Consider the following 25,534-nt stretch of genomic DNA (forward strand, 5'->3'; position numbering starts at 1 on the left):
TTTTATTAATTTATATTTGTAAGTATACTAGTTTTGCACATCGAACACTAAAGATTACTTCAATTCTTTTTTGATGTGGAGAAATATTATGAGAGAGGAAAAATAACATTCAACTCAGAGATAATTTTACTGCTAACATATTAATTCTTTCATCTTTTTCTGCATATATTTGTTTAAACATAGTTGAAACCATAGTTGAAATCAGACCCAGCTTTGGCTTCATATGTCTTAAGCATTTTCCCTAAAGTGATACTAGCTCATATGAATGCGCCATATAACAATAGTTGATAATACGGGTTTTGATTCACAACAGAGTTTGAGAACTGACATTTACTAGCTGTGTGATCAAGAAAGTCATTTAATCCATGATTCTTTGGTTTATGTTATCTGTAGAACGGGCTATCACAGGGCCTAAGTTCTAGGTTGAGGATTGAATGGGATAATGCATGTAAAGCGCATTAACAAGGTGACAAGCATAAGTAGGTGCTGTGTGAGCATCAACGATTGAAAATAATATCAATGGAGGTGGGGGCAGGACTGTCATGTTTAAGGGCACAAACTTATAATGAGCAGTAGATAAGTCCTAGAGCTATAATGCAAGTATAGTGAATACAGACTACAATGTAGTATTATAATAATCAAACTTGCCAAAAAATGAAAAATTATTCCTACCAAATGGAAAAGATAATTAAGTAATGTGATACAGTGCTAATTATCACAAGGGCAATCATATTACAGTATGTAAGTGAATCAAATTGACATATTGTACACCTTAAATTTATACATAGTTATGTGTCAAATATTTTTCAATAAAAAATAAAACACACCTAAAAGTTTAAAAAGTATTATTAATAAGCACTATGTATTATTGGATATTTTAGTTATTTTCAATATTCTACAATTATAACTAATGTGTAATAAACATCTTTGTGCTTAAATCTTTGCTCATATTTTAGACTTTTTTATAATAGATTTCTGATAGTAGAATTAATAGACCTTGGGGTTTTTTAAGGGTTCTTGGTAATAGTTGGGGCAATGCAAGATGCTATGAGATACAACCCCAGTTCTTAGCGACTTAGCTCAAAAAAGTTTATTGTTTGCCCATGTGAAGTTTTAAAGGGTGTCCTAATTAGTAAAGGGAGGAGGACTTTCACATAAACGCACAGAGGTCGGGTTTCTTCTGTCACATGCTGTCCCCTGTAATCAGCTGGTCGTTGGGGAAAGAGGAGAGCTTGTAGCACATGGAAGGTTTCCATAGGTCAGGTCTAAAAGTGGTACACATTTTTCCTACTCATGTTTCATTGGCTAGAACTCAGTCACATGGCCACACCTGACTGCAAAGGAGGATGGGAAATGTGGTCTAGTGCATCCTAGGGAAGAAGAAAAATGGTTCTGTGGGTAGCTGGCCAGTCTCTGCCCAGGAGTCACTGGTTTCCTCATTTAATTGTCTAAACTTCAATATTTGCTACCTATGTGGTAGCTAAAAAATAACATCCCTAATGTATAAAAGTTTTATTGAAATCAAGTAAATGTCAAATATTCCAAAACAATAAAATAGCAAGTTATAGATCTACATATAGAACCCTTTCCAATGACCAATAAGCCACTCACTATAAATCTTTTACCCTGACTAGCAATCAGTGAACTGTAAATTAATGTAAAGTATAAAATATTTAAAATATAAAAATTAAAACCATCTGGCATATCAACAAGCTTTTCCTAACAGTGAAACTCACTGATGATGAAGTAAAACAAGCATTCTTATAAGATCCTGGTGGTAGTCAGTCTTGCTGAAGAACGCTGTGACAATCTATCTCTAGGTACGTGTTTGAGAAAATAAATATAGAATTATCTATACGCACATAAAGCAGCATTTAAAATAGCAAAAATATAGAAACAAAATTAATGTGCAACATTAGGATATTATTTAAATAAAATAAGGTACATCTTCCCTGTTTGCTAAGTAGTAAGGAATCTGCCTGCAATTCAGGAGACACAGGTTGGAATCCCTGGGTTGGGAAGATGCCCTGGAGAAGGGATAACAACCCACCTCAATATTCTTGCCTGGGAAATCCCACAGAGGAGCCTGGAGGGCTGCAGTCCATGGGATTGCCAAAGAGTTGGACATGACTTGATGACTGAACAAAGTAACAGCCCATCTATAAGATGGACTATTATGTGGACCAAATCACAGTTAAGAATATTTCATTGGAAAACATTTATGATGGATTTAATTTAAAAGCATATTAGAAAAAATAATCTCAATCTTATAAAAACATTATATGTGTGTATGTTATATGCACTAAAAATATTTGGAAGGAATTATGGCAGTGGCAAATTCAGAGGTGGAGAGCAGGAATTAGGATTATGGCTATTTTTCTTAATTTATGTTTTCCAAGTTTTCTGTATTGAACACGTGTTATCTTTATAATTCAAGAAAGGTAACTATTACGGACATTTTTCTTTTTCTTAATTTATATTTTCCAAGATTTCTGCATTGAATGTGTGTTATCTTTATAATTCAAGAAATGTAACTTTAAAATCAGATACAAGTTTTGAGGAAAAATTGGATACGAATCACTTCAATTCATGTTTTTGAGATTAGAGTTTGTTTTCAACTAGTTTATCATCAGCTTTCCCATTGAAATAAATGTAGGTCTTCTGAAACAAGCTGAGCTTGTCTCTATGTTTTTTTTATTTTTAAAATAACATGCTAAGATTATACCTATGTTTTGCAAAGTAAAAAAATTATGTGGTTTATTTTATAAATGGCTCACTGAAGTTATCCTGGCTAGAAAGTATATTGTAAGACTTTTATTAGATATAGTTACTCTAGAGCAAAAGTAACTGGCAATAGTAAATTCTTTCCTCTCACATTTTTGAAATTCAAAGGTAAAAGACAAATATTGAATAATGCTCCAAGTAATTATTTTCTGTGACATTTGCCTAGTTGAAATGGTATAAAATATTGCCTATGAAAGAAACAAATCCCTTTCAGGAAATTCAGGAGCAGAGTATATGCTCTTATTTGCATGACATGTGAAAGGTCAGAGAAAATGGAATAAATCGGGGGGAGAAGTCCTTTCTTGCACTCAGGGATTAATATTGCCAAAGCAGGAGCACAATAACCTTTTATAACTCCTTCACTTGATTTAAATTAAAAGAAGAAAACCTTAGAATATATGAAATGCTTGGAAAACACTCTGGCAGAGCTGCCAGTGACCTTATTTTACTGTTTGTTACCCTGTCAGAGGAACTGACAGGCGTAACATTCTAGAAGAGATAGAGGGTGATACAGTTCAGTGCTGTGCAGATTTACATGAATATGGGAAAATGAGAGCCACTGGGTGAGCTAGTTAAGTATATAATGTTTCAGATTTTCTTAAAGAGACTAAGAAAGGCCTTAGCATGGTATTCGGATGGCTTCAAAGAGGGCCTGCTTTTGATCCACATGATATCCAGTCTTATGTATGGGTTCTCTGGTACAGCTTTGATGTAGCAGCCTGGCTGTCCATTTTCCTTTTCTGTGCGTGTAATCCTAAATTCACTGCCTTGCCCTGAGAGAGCAGGTTTATTCCATTTAATAACCTGAAACAGAGTTTTTTGTTTTTTGTTTTTTCTTTAAGATTTCTCAAACACTCTGCTAGAAGTGGGGAAGAATGATCAGTTTGTTTCTTTCTCTAATTTTCCCTAGCAAGAATTTAACAATAATACATTCATCTACTTAATAGTGTACCTGCTATCTATAAGAAGCTGTAAGTGCTTGAACATAAGAATTTTTAGTCTTTCAGCAGACATAATATTTGTTTGTGTCCTTTTTTTGCTTTTGACAGAGAAAGATGTCTAAGATTATGGTGGTAGAATTTAGTGGTACATATTTTACATGTATCTGAGATTCCCTAGAGTGATTAGGTGTTACTGCTGTTTTAAGGTGAAGGCAATGGCACCCCACTCCAGTACTCTTGCCTGGAAAATCCCTTGGACGGAGGAGCCTGGTGGGCTGCAGTCCATGGGGTCACTGAGGGTTGGACACGACTGAGCGACTTCACTTTCACTTTTCACATTCATGCATTGGAGAAGGAAATGGCAACCCACTCCAGTGTTCTTGCCTGGAGAATCTCAGGGATGGGGGAGCCTGGTGGGCTGCCGTCTATGGGGTCACACAGAGTCGGACACGACTGAAGTGACTCAGCAGCAGCAGCAGCAGCGTGTTGTAAAGACTGATATCAGTGGCTTCGCACAGGCTGTCTTTATATATCAGCCAGTTAACAAACAAGCAAACAGAAATCAGTTAAATCACCCAGTGGAAAAAAAGCACATAAACCCTGTCTCCCATAGGCTACCCCTACTTATTTGCTGCTGCTGCTAAGTCGCTTCAGTCGTGTCCGACTCCGTGCGACCCCATAGACGGCAGCCCACCTCTCCACCACAAATCTTTTTATTAATTGTTGTCCAAAGTGGGGGCAGTCAGAGACTATGGCTGAGAGTAACAGACTGAGTCAGAGATCCAGAGAGTGAAACAACTCATTAGCAGACAGCGGGAAATCAGAGTCAGACAATCACTGCAGTCGGGACTACAGAGCTGGCGTGACTCAGAGCGCGCGCCCAGCGGTATCCTCATGTGTTTCAGTGCGGGACGGCGGCCATGGAGTGCATGCGGCAGTACATCAGCGACGTGCTGGACTTCGTGGCAGACATGCACACGCTGACCAAGCTGAAGGTAAGAGGGCTGCATGCCCTCATCTCTCAGGGGGGCGAGATGGAGAGGCATTCGTAGGGAATCTGAGCAGCCAGATGGAAATTTATCCTCACCTGGAGAGGTAGCAATGGCAGTGTTGAACGAGCCCATGTCCTGGGACTCTGAAGAACCAAGTTTGTCTCTGCAAAGAGGGGATGGAGAAAGGAAAGGAGATTTCCACAGTGGTGTCAGTTCTGCGCATACCTCTATTTTTGCCCCATTTATTCAATTCTTCCCAGGCCCCATATTGTAAAATATTCCCATTTTATGAATGTAGACACTGAGGCCTGAAGTGGGGCAGTCTTTTGCTCAAGGTCACACTTCTGGTAACTGATGGAAACAGAGGTGACCTGAGACTGTGGGGACGTCCTCCAATCCAGCCTCTTTTCACTGGACCACCCAGTGTCATTTAATTACCTTGAGCCTTAGTTTCCTCATTCGCAAAAGAAGACCAATGAACCCACCTAAATAAACCTAGCTTTGTTGACCACTACAAGATTTGGTGTGAAATAATGCATGTGTTCTTGCCTGGAGAATCCCAGGGACAAAGGAGCCTGGAGGGCTGCTGTCTATGGTGTCGCCCAGAGTCGGACACGACTGAAGTGACTCAGCAGCAGCAATGCATGTGAAGAGACTTCTGTAAACTTTAGTTTGTAGGAAATGTGTACACATTATGCAAACATAAGCTGTTTATGGTTTTTATCTGTATCAAAGCTATCTCCTTCTAGAAAATAATTAAAGACAAAGCAACATTTAATTTGCATAGGGACAAAATCCTAGTGAGGTTGTTGAGGTTATTGATTGCTTTGCAGGGTGGAATGAATTGCTGATGCCAGTCAACGTCCTTGCTGTGAATCAGCTAGGCAGCTAAAAGACTGATACTCTGAGACATTTGAGGAAGACCCAGGAAAAAGAGCAGAAGAAGATCCAAACATGGGCCAGTGAGCAGCCAGGTTGCAGTCTGGCACTAAATGTGGCTTTTTGAGAAATAGGAGCTGGTTGCCCCAGAAGTTTATCAGCTAAAACTACAGTCCTTTCAGCACCCAGCTCAGTTTCCAGACTGCTCAGATGATCCAAATGTTTCTTGCGGGTAGGGATAGGTGGAGACCGAAATAAAAATTTAAATTGACCATTTCTCACGATATCCAAATCCAGTCATTTCTGAGTAAGCGTCCCTAATGTTTGGTCATGCATGGGTTACTGATTGCTAAACCTGGCTGCTCACACTGAGACAGTTTTGATGTCTGAAGAGGAAATATTATCTAAACAGTTTTATAGTCACCTTGAAAATACAGAGAAAAATATTAAGAAGGACCCATGATGACCAAATGGTTGGGGACTTCTGACCTAATCCAACGCTCTGAATTTATATATTAGGGAAACAGATCAGAAAAGTCAAGAGGCAAGTGGCTTATCTAAAGTCATGCGAGTTTAGGACAGAACTGGGTCTAGAACTTACGTCTCATCTCCCAGTTCAGTGCTCTTTCCACTAAGCCACACTGAGCAATGAAATTTTTCTGAATTAATTAATTCACCAATATGTCTTGAGTAACATGCCTGACATCATTCTAGACATTTAAGGATGTGATGATGACCAAAAGCAGACGACAGCGGCTGCTCTCATTACTTTATAGTCTGACAGTGATGGCCAGTTTTAATGAGAATTTCATACAAACTAAAGTGAAATTGTGACTTTCACAATTGCTATGAAAAAGGGGTAGACAGTGGCATGAGAGCTTCTAATAGGGTGAAACGACCTAGCCAGGGAAGTTAGAAAGGCTCATAGCGGAGGTCAGGCTTCCCAAGTGGCTCAGTAGTAAAGAATCCGCCTGCTAATACACGAGATGCAGGAGACGCGAGTTCAATCCCTGGGTTGGGAACATCCCCTGGAGAAGGAAAAGGCTATCCACTCCAGTATTCTTGCCTGGAAAATCCCATGGACAGAGGAGCCTGGCAGGCTATAGAGTCCATGGGCTCGCAAAGAGTCAGACATGACTGAGCAACTGAGCACACACGCATACAGAGGAGGTCAAGGAAGGCTTCCTTGAGGAGGTGACATCAGAGTTAAAATCTGAGTAATGAATAGATTAACTAGGTAAAGAGAGGCAGAAACAATATTTCAGGTGGAGAAAACAGCATGAGTGAAGGAAGGCCAGTGATGGTGGGGAGCATGGAGAGCCAGTGAAGCTGGACCACAAGGGTGAAGGGATAAGCTGCAGAGGTCTGTAGTGTCTAGACTGTCTGAGGTTGTTTAGGCCATGGTAAGAATTTTTTCCCTCTTTGTCACGAAACCCCTAAAGAAGTTCAAATCAGTTGTAGCTTGGGAGTGATGATAGAAGGTGTGGATTCAACAATCTGATCTTTTTTAAAGAGTGTCCTGAAATGTCCCTGAGTACTTTGCCAAAGTCACAAAAACACCACTTGGTTTTGTAGAGCCACATGAAGACATGTTCCCAGCCTCTGCATGAAGATACCTTCGGTGGACATCTCAAAGTGGGGCTGGCTCAGATTGCAGCCATGGAAATCTCCCGGGGCAACCACAGAGACAACAAAGCTGTGATCCGCTATCTGCCTTGGCTCTATCATCCCCCTTCTGCAATGCAGCAAGGGTAAGACCCTTATTATTCTGGCAACGAGGCCGGAAACACCCCTGAGCTTCCTGGGGCTCAGTAAGAGCTGCTGAATGCACTGAAGATCTAGAGGATAAATATGATTGGTTGGAAAGATAGGCTTTGAAACCAATTTCCATACTTATTTGACGACCCGACAGCATTTTTTGAACACAAGTACTTCATGACATATGGGCTTCCCAGGTGGCTCAGTGGTGAAGAATCTACCTGCCAGTGTAGGAGACACAGGAGACTCAGGTTAGATCCCTGGATCGAGAAGATCGCCTAGAGAGAGAAATGACAACCTGCTCCAGTATTCTTGCCTGGGAAATTCCACAGACAGGGGAGCCTGGAGGACTACAGTCCATTGGGTTGCAAAGAATCAGACACACTTATCGACTGAGCACATTGACATGCTGCCAATAAAACTTGTGCTATACAAAAGCCTCAGTCCTCTTGATGGGTGTTGAAAACTTGGAGCTTAGAACTACCACTTCAACTCGTGATTTCCACTAGTTAAGTACACTGATAGGTATTTATTTTAGCGCTTACATTGCTTCTGCCTTCAATGAGCTTAGATTGTAGCTGGAACAGAATCTACAGCAGAGATGAAATAGAGTGTAAGGAAGTGTGAGAACCTGACCCTGCCCGAAGGGAGGCCGAGAAGAGAGAGGTGCCCATGGACTAGTTCATTTGAGAACTCAGAGCAGGCTTGGCCTGCCATCTTGCATGAGCAGCTTCCAGGCTAGAGGAAAGGTTTGAAGGTGGGATGGAGGGAGGGGGAGGGGGATGGAGGAGGGGGAGAACAGGAAAATGGGTGGCTGTGTGTTTTAGCTCCTCTTCTATTCCTCCCCTTCTGGTGGGTATATCGAGAACTCTCTAATGAGAAGAAAGGAAAGAATTTAGAAAGAGAAACTAATCAGAAAGGCAGCCAGATTTATGGCAGAATGATATTTAATCCTGTGTCACCAAAGGCTGCTCTTTGCTCGAGAAGCTGAGCTCCAGGATTTAGAGTGGGAAAGAAGAAAAAAGATCTATCACTTCGTTGGCACTTCGTTGCTTTGGTGTTTTATTTTAGATAATTGCCTTAAGGCCACACTTTTACACCCCTCCTTCAGTGTTTGTTGAGCAGCCAATGAAACGGAAAGCCCCAAAACACCTCTAACACTTCCTTCCTCCCTAATAGACCGAAAGAATTCATCGAGTGTGTCTCCCACATCCGGCTCTTGTCCTGGCTGCTTCTGGGTGCCCTCACCCATAATGCGGTGTGTCCCAATGCCTCCTCTCCCTGCCTGCCCATACCTCTGGATGCAGGTTCCCATATTGCAGACCATCTTATTGTTATCCTGATTGGATTTCCAGAGCAATCAAAGGTAAGTGATTTCTGCAAGATTAAAGCCATGCGCATCAAGATTGCTAATGGAAACCCTTATCGGCCAATTACATTTCTTCTGAGAAGGAAATGCACCTTATCACTTGCCCTCCTGTGGATGCTAGGAAGGCAACTTTGTGCTAATGCCTTATTTAAAGTTGTTTAAATTCCCAGACTATCTTCTCTTCCCCCTAAGTTGTTTTTCGGTTTACTTTTATGAAGATAAATTATAGAGGCAAGCAAAAGTTAGCTTCCTAGGCATTGCTGTCTCAAAATAATGAAGAGAAATAAAAGGCTCGAAATATAATAAAACTTCCGTGATCAGTTTTTATAAACAAATATGAAGTGGAGGGAAATTTATTCTCTAATTTTTCATGCACTGTCTTTTCAACTCAATTCTCTAGAGATATATGAAGATACAAAGTGAAAATAAGGCCAGTTGGGAACTCACTAAATTATATATGGGAATCACTTACACAGAAGGAACTTATAAATTGTAGAGACGGGTGGTGTGCTTAAGGGAATAAAGTAAATCCAAGGCTTAGCATCAATCATGAGCCTGTACAAGCAAACCAGACACATTAGTACTGCTCAGCTGTGAGGAGTCTAAGTCCCCTCACAGAGCCTAGGCCAGTTCTAGGAGCTCATAGTGGTTTTGGGAACAGCTGGGATTTAGGCTAGCTAGGGCAAGCTTCACCAGCAATAGATTTTTTTTTTTTTATTCTGCAATAAAATAGAGCACCCATCCAAATTACCTGAATGATGTTTACAAGAGGAAGTAGGCAGTCGGTTCCTAATATTTCAACCCAATCTGTGTTTGATTCCTAATGATGGTACTTTGTAATTCTGTGACACTGAAAAGTTACTTAACCTGTCTGAGCTCCAGGTTTTCAGCTGTAAAATAGATGAGATGGTGTGAGAACTATGAAGGTAAACTGTGAATCTTTAGCACAGTGTTTGGGACACTGTAGTTGCTCACTCGATCAGTACTTACTGCTAGTTAGGAATCCTGTCTCTACTGCTGCTGCTACTGCTGTCATTACTACGTAGTATAATTCTTAAGCCCTGGATAGTGCATCATTATATGTCACCTCATTTACTCCAAGCTACAGCACTCTGAGGGGGGTACCATTACCCCCATCTCACAGAGGGGCAGACATCCTAAAATGGTGGAATGATTTGTTCTTGCTAATCTAGTTTAGGGAGAGGAATGTCACTTTCATTAAAGGGCAAGAGGGTGGGGGTGGGGGTTTCCCTGGTGGCCCGGTGGTAAAGAATCTGCCTGCAATGCAGGAGATACAAGTTTGATCCCTGGTTCAGAAAGATCCCCTGGAGAAGGAAATGGCAACCCAGTCCAGTATTCTTGCCTGGAGAAGACACAGGAGCCTGGTGGGGCCCTGGGGTGGTGAGAGTTGGACACAACTGAGTGGCTAAATCACCACCACCACCACCAAGGAGGTGGGCAGATTTATTCTGCAAACCAAGGTGCCTTCTCTCTGAAAAGATGCCTGGTCTCTAAGCGCCCTCCCACTGACTGAGTGAAGAGCAGACTATTTGAAGGTGATGAATCATGAGTTTGTATCTTGGAGACAGCTCCGCCAGCCTCAGATCGCTCAAATCGCATGTACTTTGGCTGTGCCCCTTCGAAGGCCAAAGTCACGCGGGGAGAGCTCCGTGGAGTGCCACAGCCCACTAGAACGTAACGGTTCCCTGTTTGCTTCCTTTGCAGACCTCCGTGCTGCACATGTGCTCTCTTTTCCACGCGTTTATCTTTGCTCAGCTCTGGACCGTGTATTGTGAACAAAGTGCTGTAGCTACGAATGTCCAAAGTCAGAATGAATTCAGCTTCACAGCGATCCTGACAGCGCTAGAATTCTGGAGTAGGGTGACCCCCAGCATCCTTCAGCTGATGGCCCATAACAAAGTGGTGAGTTCACAGATGGGTTTCCCCTCTTGGATAGAATCTCAAAACGTGTAAGCCACTCTTAGTCCTCACAGTACATGGTTTTTAAAGACCTCAGTTGTAATAATACGTAAATGGATTGGTGAATTTCTATGTGAAAAACAGGATATTCTACATGCATAATAATTTTGATGAAAAACAAAGCAAACAAGTAAATTCAGTTAAAACAGTGTTTTCTCTGCCTAGTGGCAAAGGAAATGTGTGTGAAACTTCTACCTTTACAAGGTGTCTTGTTCTATAAAGTCAGAGAGTTAGGAAGGGGTTTTATATTATTTTTGGATTCTAAGGCAGTTTGGGGAAACTGTGGTCAATTAGGTGCAGACTGACTGTATGTGTTAATTCCACTTAGGGCAAAAAATCTGAAAAGAGTTTCACCTTTTTGAGTTGCCCTTCAAGGACCTAGGCTCCTTAGTCTTCAAACCCAGTTGCATTGTCATGCAGATGGTTTACCTTGTTGGAAAAGATCTGAGGTATGGCTAGCATGGGCCCATGTCATTGAACAAGCTTGGCTTAGTCCCGTAGAGATAAAATTGGAGGGTATATGGGAGGAATTTCCAAAGGAGTCCTCTAGTTCATTTTGCTGCTTTGGAGGAGGATTCTCAGCTGGGAAGGCACCATCCAGTCTTGGTTATGGGCACTTCATCAGTAGAATTCTTATCTGTGAAGGGCAAAGGGCCTGGAAGAACACCATAATGATGATCCCACTGTGCCCAGAAACCCAACAGTTCACTGTCCACAAAGGCATTCTGGAATAGTTTTTGATTGATTGAATAATTAGTCTCAGAAACATTATCTTTCAGTTATCATTGGAAAGGGGAATATCTTTTACTTTCAGTGAAGCACTTTCTTTAGAGAAGCAGATATTATTAAGCAGTTGTGTATGGTGGGAGGTGTTTTAATTCAGCTGAAAGGAAATTTATGTGAAAACTTTAGGGTGTGCAAACAGTTCTGACCACCACATAGATAATTAGGTTTATTAGATGGCAGAGTTTGGGACTGAAGAAGCACATGGAGGTCAAGTTTTCTATTCTGCTATTTTACAGACAATGAAACTGAGACCTTAAATTTAAACTAGAGATTCAGGGTTTCCTTCTATTGTCACTAGTTTTTTCTTGGTATCGTTAATACCTCTCCTCTAAATCTTTTTTAATATTCAAATGCTGGAAATGGATGTGTTACAGGTGAATCTTGTACAAATCATGTTACAAATGAATTTGAATTAATTTTAAAGTCCAAAAATTTGGTTAAACCATATAAGTCAGTCTGGTAAAATCTCCCCTGGAGTGTTCAAAATCTAGCCATAGGGTTCTCTGATGAGGGATTATCATTTCTATTGTATTTTTGAACGGTTGTAAATATGGCTGCCTTGTTCCATGAAGAACAAAGCCTCAAACACAGATGGTGCAATAAATTAAACAACCTCTCCAAGTGGCGAAACTGGTGAAAGCATCAAGATGGAGAAAAGGACCCATGCCCAGAGTTCTGCAGTTGGAAATGAAGGAAGCAGAGGCCATTTATCCTCTGGTGTGAATCGCAGTGTGGTACAGATTAGTGAGGTCAATACCTGAATTCCATTGGCAGCCCGATTTAGACATGACAATTGCAAAACCTTTGCAGCTTATAAAATCCAGTTTCTGGCCGAAGTTTTAGAGATGAATATATACTATTCCTTGTGATCCTCTCTGTTTGTTGAGCAGAAAGTCCTCATGGACACAGGGCATGGGTTTTTCTGTGGCTGCAGACTGGGAGTGGAATTGATTTTCATATTTGTTGTTTCAGATGGTAGAAATGGTGTGTCTCCATGTGATTAGTTTAATGGAGGCATTGCAAGAATGCAATTCAACAATTTTTGTCAAGGTAGGAAATTCTTATGATTTTTATAGACCTTTATTTTCTTCTAGAAACAAATGTGGATTTATCTTGAATGTACCTTCTGAAGAGGAAAATAAAACTGATTTAATTTTCACATTCAAAGTTGAGGCTGGAGGAATCATATAACAACCTTCACCAAATAGTTGTTGTATAATTTTTGCTCTTTCTTCACCACTGTGACCAACTGTAGCTGGGTTAGATATGTTGCACCATGATTGCATGCCGCACAAGTAATTAAAATATTACCAAAAATGTTGATCTGGAAATGACCCTGGAGTCATATAAATTGTTTGGTGGAGCCTCATCTTGCAAGATATCCAGAAAACCAAGGAAAATAGTCTGTCATTGTTTGACTTGTTAGCTGATGCTTTTCTCAAAGATAAATTAATTTAGTTTCTAATATTACTATTCTAAATCATTGTACAGTGTATGTAAGTAATTCAAGTATTTGTTATTTATCCAGGAACATCAGAAACATCCTAGTGTGATAAAAAGATAAAAGAGCAAAGGAGAATGTGGTTTCTTGCTTGCTTTCTCTTCTATTTCCCTTCTTTCTCCTTTCCATCTCTCTGTCTCACTGGTTCTTTGTCCTTCCTCTTCTTGTACCACTTTTTGGCCTTCCATTTCTATATTCCATTATCTCAGGCACCATCACCACCACCCTCACCCCCCACCATGGAGTGCATCAGCTTGGAACCTTTTAACTTCCTATTTTCGCTCTTTGGTTGACTCCCTTCAATTAAGGACACTTGTCAAGTTAGCTCACACAGAGCTGTGAATTAACTGGATTATCTAAGTGAATCCTAGAGTCCCTAAATGCAATCAGTGTATCCTTATAAGACGGATACACAGAAAAGAGATGAAAAGTGGGACCATGACTTGGGATGATGTAGCCAAAGCCAAGGAAGGCCTGGGGCCACCAGCAGCTGGAAGGTACATGGGACAGAATCACCTGTAGGGTCTCTGGTTAGACCATAGCCCAGCAACCGCCTGGATTTTAGACTTCTGGTTTCCAGAACTGTGAGATTAAAAACTGCTGTTCTTGTAAGCCATCCAGTTTGTGGTGATTTATTATAGAGCCCTAGGAAACTAAGACCCTAACTCTGCTTCCCTGAACTTCCTTTTTCAAACAAGATGCATGAGCAGCGCATTTTTAGGGAAAACTTGACTGTTACCAGAAAACTGCAAGGCGGTTGGTTCAAATGGAATAGATACGGCTTATCTAGCTTAACAGTCCATAGCAAACGTCAACATTATAAGAGAAACTATATGACTGACACTTGGGTGATCATACTTGATTTTAGTTTTTACAGCTTTATTAAAGTATAATTTATAGACTGAACAGTATACACATTTAAAATGTACAATTTGGTATCTTTATATCACATATATGATGCCCGTGAAACCGTCACCAAGTAAAGGTAATGAATGTAGTCCTCACTCTCTGAAGTTTTCTCTTACACATTTATTAGTCTCTGTTCCGCCACTTCCTAGACCCCCATCTCCTCATCCCCAGGTACCTTCTAATCTGCTTTCTGTCATAATAGCTTAGTTTCATACTCTAGAATTTCATATAAATAGATTTATGTAGTAGTTAAGCTTCTTTCTCCTTCTTTCATGCAGAATAATTATATTGCAATTAATCCATGTTACATGTATCAGTAGATTATTTATTTTATGTCTGAGTAGTATCCATTATATGGATAGAACACATTTCATTTATCCATTCATCAGTTAATGGACATCTGAGCTGTTTCCAAAAGTTTGAGGCTATTAAAAATAAGGCTTACTCAGTACGTAAGTCTTTGTGTAGCCATAGGCTTTCGTGTGTGTTGGATAAATACCGAGGAGCTGAATTGCTGGGCTGTATGATATGTATGTAACTTTTAAAGAGATTGGCAGACTGTTTTCCCAAAGTGATTGTACCCTGTTCCATTCACACCAGCAGTAGGCATCCAGTACCTGTACATCTTCATCAACACTTAATGTAGTTCATCTTTAATTTTAGTCATTCTAAGAACTGTGCAGTGGTGTCTGATCATGGTTTTAAATTGCATTTTCCTATTGGCAAATGATCCGTGATATCTTTTTGTGTGCTTATTTGCTATCCATACATCTGCATGGTAAAATGTCTTTTAAAATTATTTGCCCATTTTTAAAAAATTAAGTTGGTTTTTTTTTTTCTTCGTATTGTTCGGATACAAGTCCTTTATCAGATATGTCATTTGGAATGATTTTTTTCTGTGTTTGTCTTTTCATTGTCTTCACAGTGACTTGAAGAGCAGAAGGTCCTAATTTTGATGAAGTACCATTTATCAAATTTTTCTTTCATTAATTATGCTTTTGGTGGTGTATTTAAGAAAACCTTTGCCTAATCAAAGACAGAGTTTTGTTTGTGTTTTCTTCTAGGTATTATATATGTTTTCTTCTAGGTGTAAGTTTGTATTTATGATCCATTTTGAGTTAACTTTTGTATATGTGTGGTTTGGATTGATGTACTTTTTATGTGTGTAGATATCCAGTTATTTCAAGATTGTTAAAAATTCTATCCATTGGATTACATTTGCACTCTTGTCAAAAATCAACTGACCATTTATATGTATGGTTCTATTTCTGGATACTCAATTCAGTTCTATTGATCTGTTTGTCCTTCTTTGACCACACTGTCTAGGTTATTATAGCTTTCTAATGTGCCTTGAAATCATGTAGTGTTAGTCCTCTAAATTGGTACATCTATTTCAAAGTTGTTTTGGCTATTCTAGGTCTGTTGCATTTCTAGATACATTTTAAAATCAACTTGTCAATTATTACACAAAGCCTCCTGGGAATGTGGGTTGCATTGAATGTATAGATCACTTGAAGGAGAATTGAGATATTAGCAATATTGAGTTTTCCAGTCTATGAACACAGTATATCATTCTATTTATGTCTGCATTGACTTTTCTCAGCAATATTTTATAATTTTACATATATGGACCTAGAGTATTTTGTTGAATTTATACCTAAGTGTGTTATCCCTAGTAGTTCAGATAGTAAAGCATCTGCCTGCAGTGCAGGAGACCTGGGTTTGATCCCTGGGTCGGGAAGATCCCTTGGAGAAGGAAATGGCAACCCACTCCAGTGTTCTTGCCTGGAGAATCCCATGCACAGAAGAGCCTGGTGAGCTATAATCCATGGGGTCACAAAGAGCCAGACATGACTGAGCGACTAAAACACACACACACGTGTGTAATAATTTTATAGTCTTATAAATAATATGTTTTTTGCATTTTAATTTTTATTTTATTGTTACTGTTTAGAAATATAACTGATTTATACCTTATATCCTGCAACCTATTAAACTCATCTATTAGTTCTGGTAAACTCATCTATTAGTTTTCTTGCAGATTTCATCAGATTTTCTATTTAGACAGTTTTGTCGTGTGCAAATAGAAGCAGTTTTCTTTTATTCTTTTGGATTTTTATAGTTTTAATTTCTTTTTCTTTTCCCTCTGCTCTGGATAAATCCTCTAGTAAAAGTTGAATAGAAGCCATGATTGTTGAAAACTTTGTCTTGTTCCTAATCTTAGGAAGAAAGCATTCATTAAATATAAATGTTAGCTGTTAGTTTTTCATAGATACCTTTGTCAGATTGAGCAAGTATCTCTTCTCTTCCTAGTCTGCTAAGAGCTTTTGTCAGGAATAGATGTAGGCTTTGTCAAATGCTTTCTCTATGTTTATTGAGATGGTCATTAAATTTTTCTTTTTTGACTGTTTCAGGGATTGAGTTTTTGAATGTTAAACCAACATTCCTGGGACCAATTCCTGGGACAAACCATTTGGTCTTGATGTATTGTTCTGTTATATATTACTGAATTCTATTTGCTAACTCTTTAAAATAATTTTTTGCATCAGGGCTTATGAGGGATACTGGACTGTAATTTTCTTTCCTTGTAATAACTATATTTTGATTTTGACATCAGGGTAATGATGGCCTTATAGCATAAATTGGAAAGTGTTCCTTTTCTATTTTCTGGAAAAGTTTATACAGATTTGGTGTTATTTTTTTCCCTTAAGTATTTGGTCATATTCATCAATGGAACTGCCTGGGCTTGGAATTGTCTTTGCAGCAGGGTGTTAAACTTCAATTTCTTTAACAAATATAGGGCTGTTTAAGTTATCTGCTTATTTGTGAGTGATCTTTGACAGTATGTGCCTATCAAAGAATTTGTCCATTTCATCAAAATAGTTGATGTTATTGGCATGAACTTACTCAGAATATTCTCTTATTATACTTTTAATATTTGTAGGATCTGTTGTTATGCCATCTCTTTCATTTCTGGTAATGGTGATTTGTGATCTCATTTTTTTTTTTCTAGTTAGTCTGAATAAAGTTTTATTAATTTTAGTGAGCTTTGGATTTAAAACAGTGACAACAGTAATCAGCTTTTGGTTAGTTTTCACTGATATTCTCTATAGTTTTTGTTTCATGGATTTCTGTTTTTGTCATTTTCTTTCTTCTATTAGCTTTAAATTTCACTTGCTCTTCTTTTTCTTATCTCTTAAGGCAGTAGTGGAATTCACTGATTTGAGATTTTTATTCTTTTATAACAAGAGATTACTGCTATGAATTTCCATCTAACCACTGGTTTAACTACATCCTACAATTTGGTAGTTGTGTTCTCATTTTTGTTCAGTTCAAAATACTTTCTATCTTCCCTTTTGCTTTCTTTTCGGATCCATTGCTTATTTAGAGGTATATAATTTAGTTTTTAAATGAGTAAGGCTTTTCTAGAGATTTTCTGTTCTGGAGTTTTTTAGTTTAATTACATTGTGATCAGGGAACATAGTTTGTATAATCTGACTCGTTTTAAACTCTTTGAGGCTTGTTTTGTGGCCCAGGATGTTGTCTATCTCGGTAGGTGCTTTGTGTTCACTAGAAAAAAATATGTCTTCTACTGTTGTTGAACATGCTTTCCTTTGTCAGTTGGTTCAAGCTTCTTGAGAATGCTGTTCAATTTCTTTTTCATGTCTTTTGTTCTTTTTCTATCTGCTTAGTCTATCAATTATTGAGAAAGGGGTATTGCAATATCTCCCTAATTTATCTTTTCAAATCTACCAGTTTTTGTTTCACATATTACACAGCTATTATTAGGTGTGTAAATGTTTAGGATTATTTTATCTTAGTGAATTGAACTTATGAAATAGTTTTCTTTATCTTAGTAATATCTTTGGTAATAGTAGAGGCAGTCTGATTTTCTTCTGATGAGTGTTAGGACAGTGTATTTTTTTCTATCCTTTAACCTATTTGTGTCTTTATAGTTAAAGTATGTTTCTTATAGGCAGCATAGGGTGTTGCACTTTTTAAAAATCCAATCTGACATCTCTTTTAATTAGGTTTTTTTAAACCATTTTTACTTAATGTGTTTTGTGATATTATTTGGCTTAAAATATCTTGTTATTTGTTTTCTATATTTTCCGTGTGTTCTTTGTCCTTTATTCCCTCTTATTTGACCTTCTTTTTGACTGATTTTTTATGATTACATTTTGGATATAATTTCCTCTTTTTGGTCTAGTTTCTTAAGGGGAAAGCTGAGGTCACTAATTTGAATACCTTTTTCTATCCGGTTGTCCGTGTTTAGTGCTCTAAGTTTCCTCCTAAGTACTGGTTTAGCTGCATTCCTCTGAATTTTTATATATTCTTACCTTCCTTCAGTTCAAAATAGTTTCTAATTTCCCTTTTGACATCTTTGATCCATGGATTATTTAAATGTGTTTTTCAGTTATCCTATTGCTTATCTGTCTTAGTTGCTGTTGTTTTAGTGGTTGACTTAGAGTTAACAGACTACATTTTAAACAACCCAATCTACCTTCAAATAATAATATACCACTTCATATATATAATGAGCATGTACACCAGTACAGTTCCATTTTCAGTCTTTGTGCTGTTATTGTCATCCATTGTACTCCTACATATGTTATAAAGCAAACCATAATTGTTTTTTGCTCGAAACAGTTACCTCTTAAAGCAATTTAAAATTTGTTTTATATTTATTTGTATTTGCGATAATTACCATATTTGCACTTTTCAGTTTTATTTATTCCTTTCTATAGAATTAAACTTCCATCTTCCTTCTGCCCAAATGACTTTCTTTACTACTTCTTATGTAGTTCTGCTGAAGCTTAATTCCTCCAACTTTTCTATATCTGAGTAAGTCTTTACTTTGCCTTCATTTTTGAAAGTATTTTCACTGGTTCTTGAGTTTAGGTGAAAGGTTTTTTTCCTAGTATTTCAAAGATGCTATTCATCTACTGTCTTCTTGCTTCCATTATTTCTGAAAAGAAATCTTTGTCATTCTTATATATTTTTTTCTATATATAATATGTCTTTTTTCTTGGGCTGCTTTTAAGATTTTTTTTTCCTTTACCATTGTTGCTAAGCAACTTGAAGATGATATGCCTTGGTGTAGCTTTCTTCATGTTTCTTGAGCTTGCGTTTGTTCAGTTTGAAAAAGTATCAGCTATTGTGTCTGTAAGATTTTCTTCTAAAACTCTATTCAACATGCTCAGTATTTCCTCTACCTTCTTGACTGTATTGAATATAGTTATAATAACTGTTTTAAGGTCCTTATTTGCCAGTTCTATTGTCTGTGTCACTTGGGGGTCTTTTCCAGTTGCCTGAGTTTTCTTCTCATTGTGGGACCCATTTCCCTGCTTCTTACTATGTCTGGTAATTTCTTATTGGATTCTTGACATTTCAAATTTGACTTTTGGGATGCTATTTTTTATTTCTATAAATATTTTTTTCAAATTCCTATAAGTATTCTTGAGTATATTCTATGATATAGTTAAATTACTTAGAAAGAGTTCTATCCCTTTGAGACTTGATGTTAAGCTTTGTTCAGTGGGACTGGGGCAGCAGTTTGTATAGGGCTACCATTTCTTCACTGTTCAGGTAATATCCTTTTGAGTACTCGGTGTTCTAATGATTTGCAAGAACAGAAATCTAATGATTTCCATTTGCAAGTGGAAATCTAATGATTTCCGCTCTAACTAGTGGAAACACAAACTATTGCTATATGATTACCAGGGATTTTTCCCTCTAATCTTTTGAGGTTATTTTTTCTTCAGCCTTGAATAGTTTTCTCACATGTATGTACTGGTGAGTATTCAGCTGAAGACTCAAGGGAAACCCTTCACAGATCTTCAGAGAATTAGTTTGTGCACTCTCTCTGTCTTTCTCTCTCTCTCTGAACAGCTCTCTCCTTTCCACTGCTCTGCCTTAAACAAACTTTAGCTCCCTTGGCCTTCCTAGTCTCCGAGCTCCATTTTCTCACCTCATGAAGACTGCCAGACTGCCTAGGTTCCTCCTCCCTGTGCTACCACCTAAAAAATACTTTCTAGGCAGTGAGTTAGGATAATTGAAGGGCTCTCCTTGTTTGTCTTCTCTCCCTCAGTGGTCACTATCCTGCATTGTTGACAATTAATGTCTGAAAACCATTGTTTCATATCCTTCACCTGGAATTTTAATTTTGTTTTAGACAGGAGTGTAAATCTGGTCTTTGTTACTCCACCTTGGCTGAAAGTGGAAGTTACATGACTAATTTTATTATGAGGACTGGAACAAGCAAGGAATGAAATGAATATAATCCAACAGAATTAGAAATCTTCAATGTATCCCATAGCATAAACTAAGATAAGAGGAAGACTATTACTTTTATTTTGGTGAAAAACAACCTATTTTTTAAAAACATCCTTTGTTTTTCCAGATATTGTTTCTGGAGAACAACAACAACAACAAAAAACCCAACCGATTTTATTATAACATTACAGAGCCCAGAATAAATTATATCTAATTCTAACTGACAGCTTTGTAGGAGCCACTAGCAAAAGGGTACTGAAATGAATCATATTCAATAAAGTCAATTAGCATTCCTGAAATAGGATGACTGCTGGGTTGTATAATGTTGTCCTTCATAATGAACTTTAACCTGATGCTTTCAGTCAGGCGATTCATAAATAACAGATCTGAAGGCCCTGTGCAAGTATGTTTAGAATCTTATGGTCATGTGTTACATCAATGGGGAAATAAGAGAGACACTTCTAAAATCAGCCTCAGTGTCCCCCTTGATTCCCTCATACAGACCCTTAGCCCCAGGGGCAGCCCTGAGAAAGACATCCACCGAGCAGCAGAGGATTCAGTGTTCCCTGGTCCTTAGTCCCTCAGGATTCTTAACAAGAGAGGTTAGTTCAGGTATTCCCCAAATATCAAGAGGCATGCTAGCTTGCTTCCATATTAAACGGGTCAAAAGACAATAAAAGTCTATAGGCATTAGGGCCCTCAGGGTTTGTTTTTGCCCTGCAGATATTAGGGAGGAGGCGGTTAGACTTATTTATTCCTGTTCAGGATGTCCACACGAGCCAGTCCTCTTATATGCCAGAGAGCACAGCCTTATCTGGCACCAACCTTTGTAATCCCACAATTTTATTATGAGGATTGAGGGCGGGGGAGACAAGCGAGTGTGTTATTTTCTGAAAGTTTGATCACAGCTATCAGAAGTCCAATCATAACTTCTGGGACACACCATACTTCATTTCTAAACACAGTAGTTACATTACAGACAGAGACTTAAATGGCTGCAATATAAATACTGTGTTTAGGAATAAACATCAGTGAAGTCAAATTAGCAAGTTGTATGTATCTATAGAAGGTTGACGGCTTCCCTGTGGCTCAGATGGTAAAGAATCTGCCTGCAATGCAGGGGACCCAGGTTCAATCCCTGGATCAGGAAGATTCCTGGAGAAGGGAATGGCAGCCCACTCCAGTATTCTTCCCTGGAGAATCCCTTGGACAGAGGAGCCTGGCAGGCTATGGTGTTGTGAAGAGTTGTGGTGTTGTGAAGAGTTGTGGTGTTGTGAAGAGTTGTGGTGTTGTGAAGAGTCCATGGTGTTGTGAAGAGTTGGACATGACTGAGTGAGTGACACTTCTGCTTTCATAGAAGGTTGAAAGCAGAAAAACAGCCAGATTCAGCCTTAGGAAAAGAAGCACAGAGAAGAAACATGATTTATCACTTCGCCAAGTTTATTTTTTAATGATTTGATGAATTAGATGAGACTAGCAACTATAGCCATGACTAGAGAATAGAGAGGGCATTGAAATGCTATCCCCCATCCCAGCAGGCTCTCCTCTCGGTTCTCTTGTTTTCTTCATTGCCTTGCTGTTCTCAACTTGGCCCAGGCTAACTTTTAACCTTGTCCTCAATCCAAAGAACAAACTAGTCCTCAGACCCTCACAGGTTGTCTCTGCGGACAGCATCCTTCTCCATCTCAGAAGCCACACAGGTCTTCCCTGGACCATGGGGGCTGCCTTCACACTGGGCCCTGGGCTCCATTCTCCATGTCCTTCCTCTGGTCTCTAGACTGCTGCCACAGTGAGCTTGCTAGAGCACAGTTCTTCTTGTGGTGAATGAGGCTTTCTTCATCAGAAATTGTATTGAATTTGAAATAAGATCTAAACCTCCTTATGTGGCATCCCATATCATCTGTGGGTAGATGTTGAGAGGCCCCAACTTGCTCTTCCAGACTTCTTTTTCATGGCTCTCTCCTAAGAACCTCACTCTTCAGCATCTTGTGAATCCCATTGCCTCCTCACCTCTTGGCATTCTCCTGCCTCTGGGCTTTGCTTCCCTCGTATCTGTTTGCTAGGCTGCTGGGTACTACAGATTGGAAGACTTAAGTAACAGAAATATACTGTCTCATGGTTCTGGAGACAAGAAGTTGTGAGATCAAGGCGATGCCAGGGCTGATTCCTTCCAAGGCTGTGAGGGAGCATCTGTCCCGGCCTCTCCCCTGGCTCCTGGGGATTCGCTAGCCATCTTTCCTTGGCTTGTAGATCTCTGCTTCATCTTCACATGGCATTCTCCCTGTGTGTGTGTCTTTGTCCAGATTTCCCCCTTTCTATAAGAATACTAGTCATAATCAGAGAAGGAGAAATATTGTATGACATTCCTTATATTGGAATCTTAAAAGAAATGATACAAATGAACTAACATCCAAAACAAAAAGAGACTCACAGATTTAGAGAATGAACTTATGGTTGCCCAGGGAATGGGTGGGACAGAGGGATAGTTAGGGTGTTTGGGATGGACATGTACACACTGCTATATTTTGAATGGATAACCAACAAGTATCTACGGTAGAGCACAGGGAACTCTGCTCAGTGTTATGTGGCAGCCTCGACGGGAAGGGAGTTTGGGGGAGAATGGATCTATGTATGGCTGAGTCCCTTTGCTGTTCACCTGAAACTATCACAACATTGTTAATCGGCTAAAGTTTTTTTAAAAAATGAGATGTGTAAAAAAGAATACTAGTCATATTGAATTAGTATTCACCCCTACTCCAGAATGACCTCATCTTAACTCACAGCATCTTCAATGACCCCGTTTCCAAATAAGGCTGTATGCGCTAAGGCTACAACTGCTTCACGAGAGGACACAATTCAGTCCACATCAACTCTGCTCTATTGGAGGAGGGTCAGAAGAAGCATGGAGTGAAATGATATGATGCATTTGAGCTCATTTCAAGGTCTGAGCAGTCCTGAAATAAACTAGTATTTCCAAATTTATTAGATCATCACCTTCCTTTCCCACTGAACTAGAGTTCTGTGGAACACGCTTTGGGAACCATTGTGTTCTGTCTCTGACTTCAGGATTTATGAAGCCACCAATGTTGACTTGTGTTCAGAAGAGCTGAAGTGTGGTGAGAGACCAAAGCAGAGGAGAGCCGCTGCTGGAGGCACTCGGGCGGGGCACCTATGCCCTCCTAGGAAGGGCCTCAGGGCAAATCAGAGACAGTGAAGGGGCGCAGAGGGTGCGCCAGATGCCTGGGGTTTGAGAGTCTCACTCTCGGCCAGAGCAGGGGCCTACTGCTCGCCTGCCAAAGAACCCACACTGTTGAAACCCCTGCCCCAGCTCACCCTTGCTGTGTTTCACAAGTCACAGCCAGGCAACCTCAGGGCTTGTCTTTTTCTATCACTAAAGCATTTTAACTGCTTCTCAGTGATATTTTTTATTTTTGGAATATAATTGCTTTACAATGCTGTGTTAGTTTCTGCTGTACAATAATGTGAATCAGCTATAAGTACCCATATATCCCCTCCCTCTTGGGCCTATTTCCCACCCACCCCCCACCCCTGCCACCTCTAGGTCATCACAGAGCACCGAGCTGAGCTTTCTATGCTATACAGCAGCTTCACACTAGCCATCTATTTTACACATGGTAGTGTATGGAAGGATTTCCCTGGTGGCACAGCAGTAAGAAATCCACCTGCCAAGCAGAGGACCCACGGTTCCATCCCTGGGTCGGGAAGATCCCCTGGAGAAGGAAATGGCAACCCACTCCAGTATTGTTGCCTAGGAAATCCCATGGATGGAGGAGCCTGGCAGAGGAGTCCATGGTGTCACAAACAGTCAGATATGACTTAGCAACTGAGCATGAGTATATGAAAACAGAAATGTAGATCCATGGAACAAGATAGAAAGCCCAGAGGGAAACCCACGGACCGATGGTCACCTTATCTTTGACAAACGAGGCAGGAATACACAATGGCGTGAAGTAAGCCAGTGATATTTTCTTAACAACCATAGGCAGACAGCATCACCATGCTACTTGTAGACACAGTTCTAAACATCCCAAGGAGGAAATGCTATTTCAAGAGAATGAGGATTTAATTAAATAAATACACATTTAATTTCCCATGCTTGGTAGCTTTCAAGAGACAATCAGTCATTTACTCTAAAGTGTGTGGTTCAGGCACTCATGGGGCGCTTATTAACCTCCAAATGCCACCAGCTCAGCGGGATTTGGCCTCAGAGAGACAGTTGTCTGATAGCAGTAACTTTGCAGCTAGGGCCCACATCCTTCTGTGATGTTAAAGGGATTCTGTGCGCTCGCTCTGCCTCGCAGTAAGCACGGCTTATGTGGGAGAATGCAGAACAGTCATAACGGACCTTCTGTGTCTCTCCATACAGCTCATACCTATGTGGTTGCCAATGATTCAGTCAAATATCAAGGTAAGTCACCCCTGGGTGGCCTGGAAGCTCACTTCCCTCCACAGAGGCTCATTACATTCATAGGGCTCCACCATGCTCCAGTCACTACCTGTTCGTGGTCCCTGGGGGTAGTAATGCAGGAGACCCTGTGGCCGAGGTAAGGGGCGTGTGGCCGAGGTGATGGCAAGAGCCGATAGCCTACTACTCATCGCTGATGAAGGGAGAGGGGGAGGATCCCAGAGCTGGACCAGGCTCCGTTACTGACTAGATAGAATACAGCTGAGAAGCGACTCTGCCCTCAGGGGATACCCTTGGGATCTGGTCCCAGGCATGTCCAGTGCTATTTCCTGGCCGCCAAGCTTGACTTTTGTGATGGGAAGAATTATACTAAGAAAAGATAGCACTGAGTGAATGACAGAATTGAACAAGAGGAGACTCGCCCACGCCTCTGCTGTTTTACATGAGAGGAAACCTAGGATGAGAAAGAAGAGTAATTTGGACAGGGCTGCCAGCCAGGAAGCAGAAGACTGAATGTATGTCTCACTGCCAGGCCTCACCTTGAGTGACGCATTGTTACTGTGGGGCCGGACATACTCTGTAGCTGGGAATGCAGTTACTGGGGCCTAGCATTAAGATGGTGGCACTAACCACCACTCCATCCAAAACTGGGTCCTGTCTAACAGGCCCTAGGAGTATCACAGGAGAAGATGGAAGTCTTTTTGCTGGATCTCCTCTTAGAGTTGGGATGGGATGCTCATGGAAGCAAAGAAAATGACTTCAGGGGGCCCAGACCCCAAGGGAGAAATATAGCTGCCAGCCGTAACCATAGGCTTTGAATCCTGGTTCATGGCATTGCTGCTGTTGGTGGCCATCAGTAAGCCCAATGGCTTTGCTGAAAACCTCATTGGAACACTAGCTTCTACTGTGAAAACTGCTTAGACTTCCACCCTG

The 25,534-nt window shown here is 39.9% G+C and overlaps 1 protein-coding gene across 9 annotated transcripts in view; it reads left to right on the forward strand.

The window, feature by feature from the left end:
- Positions 1 to 25,534, forward strand: part of UNC79 (unc-79 homolog, NALCN channel complex subunit) — a 283,506-nt gene that overhangs the window by 249,652 nt on the left and 8,320 nt on the right. For all 9 annotated transcript variants that reach the window (XM_061395152.1, XM_061395155.1, XM_061395153.1 and 6 more), the window contains 6 exons: positions 4,631 to 4,720; positions 7,172 to 7,347; positions 8,534 to 8,720; positions 10,449 to 10,646; positions 12,462 to 12,539; positions 24,563 to 24,604. In XM_061395152.1, coding sequence (XP_061251136.1) covers positions 4,631 to 4,720; positions 7,172 to 7,347; positions 8,534 to 8,720; positions 10,449 to 10,646; positions 12,462 to 12,539; positions 24,563 to 24,604 — 771 coding nt within the window. The remainder of the gene's footprint in view (positions 1 to 4,630; positions 4,721 to 7,171; positions 7,348 to 8,533; positions 8,721 to 10,448; positions 10,647 to 12,461; positions 12,540 to 24,562; positions 24,605 to 25,534) is intronic.

This window comes from Bos javanicus, chromosome 21, assembly GCF_032452875.1.
Source record: "Bos javanicus breed banteng chromosome 21, ARS-OSU_banteng_1.0, whole genome shotgun sequence".
Classification (NCBI taxonomy): domain Eukaryota; kingdom Metazoa; phylum Chordata; class Mammalia; order Artiodactyla; family Bovidae; genus Bos; species Bos javanicus.